General features: G+C 35.1%; 1 protein-coding gene across 1 annotated transcript; it reads right to left on the bottom strand.

The window, feature by feature from the left end:
* Positions 1 to 3,296: 3,296 nt before the first annotated feature.
* On the bottom strand, positions 3,297 to 5,503 carry LOC123524425 (arylsulfatase B-like). Its single transcript, XM_053538874.1, has 2 exons — positions 5,365 to 5,503; positions 3,297 to 5,147 (listed from the first exon to the last, which is right to left on the bottom strand). The coding sequence occupies exon 2, from the start codon at positions 5,131 to 5,133 to the stop codon at positions 3,637 to 3,639; it is 1,497 nt and encodes a 498-aa protein (XP_053394849.1). The 5' UTR covers positions 5,134 to 5,147; positions 5,365 to 5,503; the 3' UTR covers positions 3,297 to 3,636.
* Between the last annotated feature and the right edge of the window lie 8,995 nt (positions 5,504 to 14,498).

Below are 14,498 nucleotides of genomic sequence, written 5' to 3'. Positions count from 1 at the left end.
TTAGATGCTAAAAGTGTATCCATCTTCAATATTTAATTCATCAAATGCTATTTTCAAAATAAATTTTAACTTTAAAGCCGTCATTTCGTCTTTTACCCACTTCCATTTTCTACATAAAATGTGTGAAAGTAGTACCATATATGCGTTTATTTACAGCAACTTGTTGTATCAAACCATTGATATGAAACCTCAGGTGCAAGCGATTTCTTACTCTCAATGAATATATCTTTTGAATGATATATATTTCATTTTTGTAAAATGAAATTTTGATGAACCCACTTAGGGTTTAATTTCACTTATTTTGAAGAATGCATGATTAAATTCAGCGCGAAATTGTTGTTGTAGTGTCATATGCAGACGATTTATAATGCCGTTCGATCATGCGGTATTGTGAGCATCTTGAGATGGCTAGGCACCAGCAGCAGGCACCAGGACCGGTTCACTGAGAGCTTTGAAGTGTAACAAAAGAAAGTGTATATCGCCTTCTTAAAGGATAAATCGCAATGCTATGGTAACATTTTATCCTCATTATTGACTAAAGCACTTTCTATTTAGGAATGCATTCTGAGAATCAATGAAGACAAAGTATAAAACATATTTCTAGTGTAAGGTAAATATACAAATGTGCGAAAGTTATACATATCAATACTTCCTTTTATGTAAGACACAATAAGAATGGTTTCTCTCTACGCTCTTGAAAATATTAGTTTCCCTTTACAGTGTCGGATAAACAATTAACAGAATATAATTCATATTCAAATACGTAATATTTTTATTTAAAATTCCCTTCAAATATGTGTATCCTTTTGTAGAATACTGTTTGATTCACGAAATCTTTTATAGGTTTTTTTTTTCCATTTTGAATTTGTTTTGAGATCAAGATCAAGTCATCATCATCATTTTACTGTCCTCAAAAGTGGAAGCAGGAATGTTTTGAATTTTGAAGATATCTAGAATAATTTTGACTTTATTGACAAAAAATGTAATTTTACTGTATCATATATATTACGTTCAATAAAATTTCCAACATTTTCCAAAACTGTTAATAAAAATGTGGTTCAAAAGCTAACTTAAATGTTTGGGTTTTGCAAAGTTGGTGAAAATGGCAATTCAAAACCCCTTCAAACTGAATGTTTTTGAAACATTAAGAATTTATCAGTATAGTTTTAAAGTATCTGTTGCAACACTTAGAGTTCTTTAGGTTATTAATATAGTTTTCATTGAAAACTATGGCGGTTGAATTTAGTACATTTTACTGTGTCATGCTGTTCCGCAAGCAGTTTATGTAGTATGTTGTTGTGTCGTCCTTGCACGCGGACATAACGAAATTTTGGAAGCTTCGTTGTGTTCTTGTGGCGAGCGCACCAAGACAATATACAAAGAACATTGCTACATAGGCAGCGCGAACGCCAACACAACAAAATGTCCTAAATAACAAATCATAAAAACTGATAAGGAGGTTGGTCATGACCAGCCGATGACCCCTATTGATTTTGAGGTCAGTAGGCCAATTGTAAAGGTCACAGTGACTCGCAACATTTAAACCCTTTCCGGAAGTCCGGAAGATAACTTGAAAACACTTGGGCATAGGATCACGAAACTTAATGGGGGATGGGGTGTGTGTGTGTGTGCGTGTGTGTGTGTGTGTGCGTGTGTGTGTGTGTGTGTGTGGGGGGGGGGGTGATCATGACCAGCAGATGACACCTATTATTTTTATTATTTTGAGGTCAGTAGGTCAAACGTAAAGGTCACACTGACCCAGAACATTAGAAGTTTTGTGTACAGTGACCAAATACTTTCTGTCCCTTGTGCAATTACTGAATGCACAAGGGGGCATTTCGTGTTCTACGAGCTTTTGTTTACTGACAAATACGTTTATATCCTTAGGACAGCGGGCAGATTTATATGCAATCTCGTTAGGTATATGTATGTTTTTGACAACACAGAAAATCACGTCACTCGACCTCCAGCTATTTCCGGAAGTAAAGAAAATGAAAGTAGACATGCTAACCTTGAAAACGAAAGTCGCCTTTGGATTGGTCGATAGTCAGGGGTCACGCGCAGGGTTCACCCCGTCTAATGGGGAGTCAATTTTCAGCAGTTTCTAACGATTTGAAATTACCTGGGCTTTAGCACGACATGTCAGCTTTTCATCTACGAAAACATATTTGAGCTCGGGATAAACACGAATCCCAAAGGGGTCCGTAACGGAGCAAGGGTACATAGAGTTTTGGAATTTCGTCAAATCACTCAAAAGGTCCTTTTTGATGTTGTCTGAAAGTGTTAGTATATGCCTCGGATGTAAGATATTTCCGTATTTGAGAGCTGCAGACCTAGACATTTCAGAAATATTTTCAAAATGAATTTCGTATAATAAATGTTGATTCTACGGAAGTGTGAAAGGGCCATCAGATGCTAATACGTTACAGCTGCGGAAAGGTTTTAAAATTATTTGGGTGTCTGTAATTTCATTTGACAAATAGATTAAATTTTAAAAATAAAGTTCAACATCCCTCACGTCCATTACATCGGCTTAGAAGGACCTGAACTATTGACAACATGTGCGCTCGTTGTACATCTGGGTCACAGCAATAACGATACACCGGAAGTGGTAAGACCAGTATAATTTTTATAAAGAAACCTAACAGTTACTCAAAAACCTTTAACATATTTCAGGGGATAACAATTTAAAACATTTAGAGCTTTTGAGTTTGCTCATTGTCATTTAGTAATACGAAATAAGGCACTGTCTCAATCGGGAATCGACCAGACTTCAACTCATCCTATAAGGTTTGAAAAGAACTGTCTAAAGACAGCACGTGAGGACACATTATTTTTTAATTCGATAGTAAATATCTCATTCGGTATATCGCATGTTACCGTAGAGGGATCGATTCCGTATCATTTTAAAGGTAGATTTTGGAATAAGAACAGCAATGCACATAGTTTTACTGATGTGCAAGACGTTGCGGTTGGCACAAGTTATGTGGGCACTTATAAGGCACAAGGAAAATGCGTATTCTTCCAAAAAGTCCCAAGTCAGACGCTCTGTGCACGTGTCGGAAGGACATATTTTTTTGATTCGATAATATATATCTTATTCGATAAATCGCATAATTCCGTAGAGGGATCGATCCCCTAATAATGTAAGTGTTTCAGTTTGAACACATGACAATCACGATGGCTACAATTATTTTTCTTTGATCAGCATTTTCATTGAAAACATTTTGCAAAACTTTATCATTCCTATAAAAGGCACTTTACACTGAAAAGGTTTACATTACAACACTGTAAAATAACATTTTATTCTTATTTAATGACATTTTGTAAAATATCTTTACAATATATGCATGTACTACTCAGCTAAAATTTGTTCTTGTATTATCAAGATGTATATGATAAATAAAATAACGCAAAAATACCCTAGACATGGACAATTCTTCAACGTAGACATGGACAGCTCTGTATTTCTACAATAGATCCCGTTTCATACCATATGTGTGAACAACATTGTCGTATGAAGTGACACAAAATTTAGCTTTAAGAAAAATATTAATAAAGTCATGTCAACATCTGTATACAAGTGAGAATAAATTCATGGCACTGTCATTCTGGAATACTAGTAGTTATTATTATTTAACACCAACCAGGCATCCAATATCCGCCATAGTTTTTCGGATTGGCTTTAGGATCATTGAACGGAAAATTTGGTGTTACGTAACTTTTTCTATACTCGTCTAGTTTAGCTTTCAGGGTTTTTACAATATCGGGGTATTGTTTAGAGACATCGTGGTGCTCCGTGGGATCGTCTTTCAAATTATAAAGTCCGTCTCCTTTCCATAGACCATTATTTTTAACTAAATCATCTTGCACTATCTTGGAGTAGTATTGGTAATCTGTCGTCACGTGAGGATTATTTTCATACTCTTGTTCTGGCTTGTACCAGTCCTGATAAGGTCCTGGATACCCGTCTATCAGTTTGAAATCTCCTACCCGTATCGCAGCATGCCCATTTGGCGCTAAGTCAGAATTGTCTATATTATAAACTAGCTCTGTTCTCAATGATTCTCCTCCCAAACTGATTGCTTTCCACTGGTTCAAACCGTCAATGTTGTCATTCGTGTCGTCCGTTGAACTATCAGCGGCTGCCAAAATTGTTGGATGCCAGTCGACAGCATGAATTAAGCCGTTGTATGTGGATCCAGGCTTTTCAATTCCTGATCCAGAAACAAATGACACAGCTCTCGTGCCCCCTTCAAAAATAGTTATCTTTCCTCCTCGCAATGGGTAGTTGTTTCCTCCAAAGCCGGGCCATCCTCCGTTGTCAGCCGTAAATATAATCAAAGTGTCATCCATCATACCATTATCAACCAAAGCTTGTGTAATATTTCCAATAGCTTCATCCATGGCAGACACCATGCCCGAATATTGTCTTCTCTGATCATTAGCGATATCTGGATACATGTCCTCAAAACGCTTCGGTACTTGAATTGGAATATGCACTGACTGGAATGGAAGGTATAAGAAAAGAGGTTTGGTTTTGTTATGATTTTTAATTACTGACTTCGCTCTATCTGCATACACAAAAGCAGAATATCTATTGTCTTCTGGTATAGGCTCCTTATTGTCATGAAAGTCAATACCATTTAGAATAGTTTTATTGTAATAATCCTCTTGACCATTATAGTATCCTAGAAACGAATCGAACCCGCGATTTGTAGGCGTGCAGTCCCAATTACAGAAACCAAGATGCCATTTTCCCGCCATGTGGGTAGAATACCCCAGCTTTTGTAACTTTTCTGGAAAGAATTTCATATCAAGGGGTGAGCATACTGCTTGCTCAGGTAATAGAGCTCCCCGTTGTAAGCCTGCCTTGAACGGATAAATACCTGTCATCCAGGAGTGTCGCGAGGGTGTGCATACCGGCTGCACATATGAACTGTTTAAGATCACACATCTGTTCGCAAGCTTATCGATATTTGGAGTTATCATGTCCGCATTGTGAAAACCGACGTCATTCCATCCAAGATCGTCGGCAACAATAAAAACGATATGTCGTGGTTTCGCGAGTGACGTAGACAGCATTAACATCACCACAATGGTTAGCACTAGCTCTCTGAGATTGCGATACATGGTTTTTGTTCTGTCTGAAATGTACATGCGAAAAATAGTTTACGTCAAAATCATAATTTCAGTTCATAATATTATTGATTATTCTAGCATGAATTTAGGTTTGTAAATACTTATGTGAAAACAGGCAATAAATGCATATAAAATTGTAATAATAATAAGTATATTGTGAACCGGAAAAGCAAACAAGTAAAATCTTAATGGAAGAGTTTATATTAGCAAACTTGTACATACCGACTTCCCAGATCAAAAAATATGTTGGTAAAATATCATTTTCTGTCTTTATTTATATTAATATTTACATGTTAATAGTTGGGACGTTTATTTTCAGCTCTTTCGATACTCATATGACCGATAACGATAGTAAGATTTTTAAGAGTCATCCAGTAAATCACAGGTTTAAGATGTAAGCCACATATTCATTGATATAAGTATAATACACTTTTTTGTGTATTCATGTCTACAGAACATGCGGGATAGTTGGTGACGTTTATTGTCGCTATTCTTGTATAAACACATTACATGAAGACTAAATATAATGTTTTCATAGGCGATGACTTCACGATTCCGGTACAATTTTAGTTAGCATTCTGTTGTTATCAGAAACGGTCAACATGTTTTACTTACCCACAACACTACCAAAGATGCAATCTAAACCATAGAATGTTTTGCTGTATCAGTAACTAACGCCAAATGCGCTGCCCCCAACATCGTTCGTACTCGTTTCTTCCCTTGTTTACTCCCGTTTTAGAACTCAGCGTCGATAAAGATTTTGTAGACAATCGCGTGTAACCTTGTTTTTAGGAATCATATTTATGATTTTGGTAAGTATCAGTCGGTATGTTTTTATCTAGTTTCTCGAAGAATTTATATAAACAGCTTGGAAGCTTGACACTACGTTCGTACTCACCCGTACTCTAACTGTGTCCGTACTTAATATAAATCGAATGTAAAGTTATTATTCTTGAAATTGTGCTCGAGTCCGCCAAATTGTGAAGTGATATGAACAAGTATTGGTAATTTTATGTTTGTAATAACGAGAGATAAAAAAATCGTTTAAAAACCTTCAGGATGTGCTTTTGATAGTGTTGTTTATTTCTGGGCCCTGGATAAGGATATTTAAAACATGTTTACCGTTTCCAACAACAATGTACCGGAATCGTAAAGTCATCACATATGAAAACAATACATAAAGTCGTCGTGTATTTTTTTTATGCAAGAATAGCGACAATACACGTTAACTCAATACACCTTCGGTCCCGGTCACAAACAATCCCGCGGGTTTCTGCAGACGTTAATACACAAAAAAACGTGTATTATCCCTACATTAACCATAAATATTTTGAGTACGTCGTGTTGACATGCTTCCAAGATTTACATGAATTCTATGATACATTAAATAAAATTGTACCGAATGATACTTCCCAAAATCGTTGACATGATTCCTAAAATAAAAAATAGCATCAGTTACATGCAATTCAATACATTCCCGTATATCGACGGACTTTTTTCCAAACTCTCAATTCGAAAGAAACATTAATTGACAGAAAGTGAATTGCCTTGTTAACACACGAATTTTTCTCTAGTTAATAAATACCCGGACACAATGAAAAAAACTTTTATGCAAGAATAAAGAAACGTTCACCTTTGAAATATTGTGATGTTTTAGACATTTGATACCAAGTTTAGTGATTATCTTAAATCAAACGCAGGGCCGTTGATAGTCATTTAGAATATAATAATCTGTCGTTAATTGTAGATGCAGATAGGAATATCCGGCTGTACGCCAAAAAGTTACCCGAAAGTCGGGTATTCTCATCAACATCTACAACCAGTGACAGATTATTTCTCTTGTATTTCTGCAAAACTACATTAAAACGTTACTGTTGTGTCGATTCTACTTCGTGATTCATAATAATTCATTGAGGTAACAGAAGGTAAATGTTTACAATATAACATCTATTTCTTCTTAAGACACCAAATACATCACCTATGTTACTCTGTATCGCGATGTTTATTAATCATTTAAAGTACATTTGAGCCATTCCATGGGAAAACCAACATAGTGGGTATGCGACCAGCATGGATCCAGACCAGCCTGCGCATCCGCGCAGTCTGGTCAGGATCCATGCTGTTCGCTAATAGTTTCTCCAATTCCAATAGGCTTTAAAAGCGAACAGCATGGAGCCTGACCAGACTGCGCGGATGCGCAGGCTGGTCTGGATCCATGCTGGTCGCAAACCCACTATGTTGGTTTTCTCATGGCGCGGCTCATTTCTATCTGGACGTTTTGAGCTGTTTCTTCCCTTCTTCAACATTCCAGTTAAGATATTGAAAGGATAACTTTTTTTTATAACAGGTTAAAATAACATAGTCTTAAGCTAAAAGATTTCTCCTCCATTGAGTAAGACCTAATTATTTTACCAGTACGTTTAGTTCTTTGACTTTGCGACGACGCCAAGAAGGCAAACTCACCATACAATTGTCACCAGGATCTATGGTAAAGCAGACCTAACGCAATGGTCCTTTTGATGTTTTTCTTGGCGGTCATGGTCGTGTAGCTAAGCCACGGTCCGAACTTAATTTTTGGCAGATAAATATAGTGTCCAACAAATGCAGTTATAGAATGTCTTACACACGAAATAGTCATATTTTCACTCCTTTGTTAGAGAACCCCGGACACAATTACCACCTATGTTCAGATTTAACAAGCGTGTTTTGTTACCTTTTTCTGTCTCTTTTTTTAGAATCGAGGTAATAGTCCAGTGTGCATAATCTGTGTCAAACAATAATTTGACATCTGAGATATGTATGAAAATATTAAAAGAACCAAACTATATAATATGGTTAGAATCATTCTACTGGTACAATTTTATTACAGCAAATAATTGTCAAAATCTGTTCTGTTGCTGATACTAATCCATAAATTAAACGTAGTTTTCTATGATACCTCTGTCCCTGTAATAGAAAAGGAAAACATCATGAATATAAAGTCTTTTAAATCGGTGCAGAAAGGAACCGACTTATTATATTGTTACTATGTACATGTATATATTCTAAAATAAAGGATACAAGTCTTATTAGAAAAAAACTGTTACAAAACACCTTTAGAAGTTAGTTGTTCCGATAATGTGTATGCCATCCTGGAGTAAGTTTACGCATCCAGTTCCAACGCTGTTATATACTTTTCAGTTCCTTAAACAATGTCAGATTTCATTTTAGCAAATTCGATAATTTATTTAGACAGAAGTAAGCAAATGTTTAATAAATGAATAATAAATAAGGTTATTCATTTTATTTATTCATTCATAACATAAGGATAGCATGTTTTGTTTACATAGAATAGCGAAAATCTCACCAAGAATGTAAATCACTTCTGCAAAACACTCCAAGAATTCCATACAGAGAATCTTCACCAAAGTCCTTGGTTTCAGCTATAAGTGTACCTGTTGTTATGGTAACGTTCTGCCCTTCGCCTGTTTTTTCGTCGTTTTCAGTATTCGTGCTAGAGTTTGCCATTAACGTATTGATTAGCTCACGATTAACTTCTGGAATGTCTTTATTGTCCTCGGGATCAGTCGTATATCCGGTATTTTGAATTTCTCTTATCGCCCTGACATCTTCTTTGCTTTTATTTATATTTGTATCAAACACGCCAGTGAAATTACTTTCATTCGTTCCCTCGTCCTGACTACAAAGCTGGAAAAACGAACTAAGGTCAAACACGATATCTCCGTCATTTTTGTCTATTCTCTCATCAAATCTGCCACAAAGCTGGAAAAACGAGCTTAGGTCAAACACGTCATCTACATCATTTCTGCCAATTCTCTTGTCGTATCTGCCACAAAGCTGGACAAACGAACGTATGTCAAACACGTCATCTACATCATTTTTGCCAAATCTCTTGTCGTATCTGCCACAAAGCTGGAAAAACGAACGTAAGTCAAACACGTCATCTACAATTTTGTGCCAATTTTCTTGTCGTATCTGCCACAAAGCTGGAAAAACGATCGAAGGTCAAACACGTTATCTACATCATTTTTGTCAATTCTCTTGTCGTATCTGCCACAAAGCTGGAAAAACGAACGTAGGAAACACGTCATCTACATCATTTTTGTCAATGCTCTTGTCGTATCTGCCACAAAGCTGGAAGAACGAACGTATGTCAAACACGTCATCTACATCATTTTTGCCAAATCTCTTGTCGTATCTGCCACAAAGCTGGAAAAACGATCGAAAACCAAACACGTTATCTCCGTCATTTTGCCAATTCTCTTGTCGTATCTGCCACAAAGCTGGAAAACGATCGAAGGTCAAACACGTTATCTACATCATTTTGCCAGTTCTCTTGTCGTATCTGCCACAAAGCTGGAAAAATGAACCTAGGTCATACACGTTATCTATAACATTTTTGCCAACTCTCTTGTCATATCTGCCACAAAGCTGGAAAAACGAACCAATGTCATAAACTTCATCAACATCATTTTTATTCATTTTGCTACAAAGCTTGAAAAACGAACCATTGTTAAACACAGCATTGGCATCCTTTTCATCCATTCTGCTGCAAAGTTGGAAAAACAAACCTTCAAAGTCTATACATTTTTCTTTATACGTTGCGTCCATCTTTCTTCGCTCATCTTGACCTGTGTCATACATGACTGTTCAGATAATATTTTAGCTTCTACTGAATTTGTTGTCTGCATTTTGTCACCTGCTATCTTGTCTCCGGACATTTTCTCCTCTATTTGGGTGTCAACACATTTGTGGGAGGCAGCTGAAAACAAACGGATTCAATAAACTGTCTTGGGTCAGGGTATTTTCAGGAACAGCAAAACCGTCATTACTGCCATGGTTGCCAATTAGTTTTGGAATTTTATTGTCATCATAGTCAACTGTACAATCATTGATCTTGAAGCCATTTCATTTTCCTTGAAACAAACAATGTCATAGTCAAGTACGTCCGTGTTTTCCGTTTTATTAACCATTTTTCTTTGAGAATCTACCTTGGCAGAATTTCCAAAGAGACTACTGGTAGTTTTAGCAAATACATCCGTATTCCCTATTTTTTCTTTAGCTAGCATTTTAGGACCGACGGGGCTTCCAATGCCTTCTTTTCTGTTGCTATCTCGCGGCTTCTGCAGTTTGCTGAGATATCTGAATAGTTCAGCAGTTTGACGACCAATACGGCTGAAATTTTGGCAAGCCGATCTGTAACCAGCAAATGTCCGAGGTGCTTTCAGAAGCTTCAAGATGACGTTATAAGAAGACTCTTCAGTATTTTTACTGGTTGTCAGGTCATGCTCACTGATAAGATGGCTATTCAAATTGGCGCGGGAGCCTACATTACCGTTAACGGAATGTCGCGTTTCAGGTGTCACCCCGGTATAGAATACTTCGGGTCTTTGTTCCCCTATAAATGTTCTTTAAATTTTTTGAATTTCCCAAATTTTAAACGCTATCCCTACTTTGACATGTTAACCCAAAATTATTTTTTTGATCTGTGTCTTTTTTTTGTCATTTCTGATGTCTTTAACAGTTGTTTTTGTGTTTTTCAGGTTTCATTTCTTGGGAAAGGATTAAAAAACACACCAGTGGGGGCCCATGAAGATGTCATGGGAATTTTAAAATGGACTAGATCTTTGATGTGTAGCAAAAATTCATCGTTGATGGTGGTGTTTTTCTGTGATTATTGACTGGGATGTTTACTCTTCAGAAAAAACAGAGCTTTCAATGCTGCAATTTTGTTGTAAATTCACAATCCATGTCCAAAAGTGTTTTTTTACTAATAGCAAAGAAGGGAAATTTCCGGGGCCGACACCTTCAATGTACGCAACTTTGATTTCCGATTAATACTTGTTGCTCGCTTCCGGATAGGCGCTTTTGAAAATTTTCTCAAATTTTTTTTTTCTCGAGGTTATATTAACTCTAAAAAATCTGTTTTAATTTCATGTACTTGTATCAATCACATGTAAATTTTAGAAAGCCCTTTTTTTTGGCGCCTTTGTCATCCATTTTGAACGGTTCTGAAAAAAATGGCAGAATTTTGAATTCATGGTTTTTGTAAAAATTTTGGATACTGCATTTTTAAAATGGTTGTAGATAAAATCAACGATCCCGAGCTTTTTTTTGGGCATTTTAAAAATTTTCCAAGATTCTTGTCCATTACTGAAGGGGAATTGAAACTCTTTAACTGTGTGGGCAAAAAACATTTGATAATTGTGCATATCATAGACAAATGCCCCACTGGGAAAAACAGTTTTCTCTTTTTTAAAATTGGGGGAAGAGAGTTTCTTGAAAGGAAGTTTGTCTAACCAGTTTTTCAATCTCCAAAATTTTTTTCTTCTGAAAATGTCCCAAATGTACTAGATTTCATGTGATTTCCGCATAAAAAATGAAAAAGAAAATATGGAAAAAGCCCCGCGAGAAAAAAAAAACAAAAAAAAAAAAAAAAAAAAAAAAAAAAAAAAAAAAAAAAAAAAAACTGGGGCTTTTTTACCCCCTTATGCGGTCCTATTAAGTGTCTGTACCCCTTAAATTTCCAAATTAGTAGTGCAAAATGCTATTTGCCATTGTTTAAAATTTTCAAATATTGACTTATGGACCCGTGCCCAGAATTGCCAAATGCAAAAATTCCAAGTACTAAAACAGTGTCAATGTAGTGCTGATTTCCAAACGCCTGTATGTTAGTGAATATTTGAAACTAAAGCGCTCAAAATACCATAGGCCTACGAAAATTAACAAATAAACCATATAACTAGTCACATGCCGTCAGTACATTTACCTTAACATGTGGAGGAACAGGTAGTACTTGAGTGTTTTCAAATTTTATGTTCCTTTTTATTTAATTAAAAATTTTGACATACAAAACATTGGGTCCTTACCCAAAAAAGAAAAAGTATTTGAATTTTGCTTTTGTATCAAGCATCTGAATTTATGATTTGGCTTTTTTCATTATGAGTTCGCATTTAAATATTAAGTACTGTTTGTCATCTATAAATTTGCTTAAAGTATTTAAAATTAAGTTTTGACAATGTACATAATCTAGGTGGGACTCTAACATTGTCCCGTTTTAAGTCGTTCGTGAGGTTTTAAAGGCTACACTTCCGCTACATGTCGGAAAAAAAATCATTGTACTATTTTAATTTTCTTGTTCTGCTTTTTACAAAACCAGTCATTCAGTTTTTGAGTTGACTGGTTTCCTCCTTTTTCCTTTTTGGGGGGAAACGGTGTTCCTCTAAAAATGACAGTGAGTCTACTATTATTATACTTTGTTGCATTCTGTGTTTCCAGAGCTTCTTCTTTTAAATTTATCGACTCAGTGTCTACTTCATGAGGTTTTACCTATTTACACCTTTTTTTTTTTGCAAATACCAAAATAAAAAGGACAAGAAAAAAAAAGGGGTTTAAATGACTCTATTTTTGTGCAAGCGATATTGGGTTTACGTTTTCGTTTTAGTAAAGATTGCTCTGTTTTGGTAATAATTGGGAAAAATGTTGCAATGTTAAAACCATTAAAAAGTAACATTTGACACTGAAGAAATTTTGACCTTTGAAAATTGGGGGGAGTTTCTTGTGGGCATTTGCAATTTGTGAAATTTCTTAATGACGCTCAAGCCATGTGGCTTTCTATGATAAATAAGAAAATTTTTGGGACGAATTCAGCTGTCATAATTCTAGAGTTATTGAAGCTCTCTTGCACATCGTTGATATTTCCACCTTCCTTTCTAGTAAGTTTCAAGCATATGTCTTCTGACGTGTTAACAATGTGAGATACGACATATCCTTTTACTGAACCATGGGTCATTACTCAAGTGTTATTTGAGCAATATTGCTATCTTTCAAAAAATATCCGAGACCTTGCGGAAATTTATATTCTATGCAAGTTTCAATAAGATTGAAAAAGAAGTGGCTTTGCAGATTGTTAATGTCAATGGAAATTATTATGTCGTGAAAATTTTTTGTTTCACATCTGCAATACAGTCAGGAAAATTCATCAATATGATTTGGATGGAGTTTAGGTTGGTACCAAGGGGAAACATTTTGCCATTTTTATTCCATCATAGCTTTTAGAAATGTTTTAAAAGTTTAAAACAATTTTGGGGACATCAAGGAATTCGTATGTCGTTTTTCTCAAATTCCCAAAAAAAAGCCTCAAAATAGCTCCCACAGACAAACTGATCTTAACCGGGAAAAACTCGGTGCACAGGGGACCTAGCGGGGCCCAAAAAGTTTTTTAATTAACAAGCAAAATAACCTTTTAATTTTCTTATAATACGTAGTGAACTTATCCTTTTTCATTTTCTTAAATGATACTCACCAGACATTTTTATTTTTTTATAAAAATATCATGAAATTTTGGTAACGGCCATTTTTAAGACTATGAAGCTTGCTTCTTGCAAACAATGGCGCATCTCTCAAATGTTATTATTTCTTTATTGGATACATGTTAATTTTGTTTTGGGGGCAAAAACCCAAAAAACCCCAAACAAAACCCAAAGGCCCCCAAACCAAAACCCCAACAAAACCCCCAACAAACAAAAAAAAAAAAAACAAACCCCCCCCAAAAAAAAAACCAAACAAAACCCCCCAAAAACCCAACCCACAACCAAAAAACACAAACAAACCCCAAAACAAAACAAAAAACCAAACACCCAAAAAACCCCCCCCAAACCCCCCAAAAAAACAAACCCCCAAAAAAAACCCCCAAAAAAAAACCCCAAAAAAAAACCCCCCCAAAAAAAAAAAAGCACAAATAAAAAAATGGGAAAAAGGGTTTTTCAAAACCTTCCCAAAAAACCGTTTTTTTAAAAATAAAAAATTTTTTTTGGAAAATTTTTCTTGGGCAAATTTTTTTGGGCTGACTAAAAAAAAGGGTTTTAAGGGGCATTTTTTTTTAAAAAGAAAAGTTTTACTAAAGTATTTCCCAGGGAAAAACCCAAAAAATTTTTTTTGGTTTCCCCTTTCAAAAAAAAAAGGGGTTTTTTTTAAAATTTTTTTTTGTTTTTTTTTTTAAATTTTTCCCTTTTTCACTGGGGTTTTTTTTTTTTTTCTTTTTTTATTCCTGGGAGTGCGGGAAAAATTTTTTTTTTTAAAAATTTTAAGTGGAAAAATAAAAAAAAAATAAAAAAAACCTTTAAAATATGAATTAAAAAATTTTTTTTTGTTAAGGGTTTTTTGGTTTTAAATTGTTTTTTAAAAAAATTTTATTGAGGACTAAATGGCCATTTTGGAAATTTTCAATTTCATAAATTCAGGTGAATTAAAACCCCTTCATTTAAGAATTTAAAAATTTAATAACCAACCCGTGGAAAACAAATACATATCAAAACCACTAATAAAAACCCAAACAAGGGGGTTTATTTATAGTA

The sequence above is a fragment of the Mercenaria mercenaria genome, chromosome 3 (assembly GCF_021730395.1).
Source record: "Mercenaria mercenaria strain notata chromosome 3, MADL_Memer_1, whole genome shotgun sequence".
NCBI classification, from domain to species: Eukaryota; Metazoa; Mollusca; class Bivalvia; order Venerida; family Veneridae; genus Mercenaria; species Mercenaria mercenaria.
The sequence above is the reverse complement of the archived record's forward strand: the minus strand, read 5'-3'. Positions and strand labels throughout refer to the sequence as shown.

Bases quoted from the DNA above. Each gene is read 5' to 3' on its own strand.
- LOC123524425 (XM_053538874.1), bottom strand. From the start codon at position 5,133: ATGTATCGCAATCTCAGAGAGCTAGTGCTAACCATTGTGGTGATGTTA.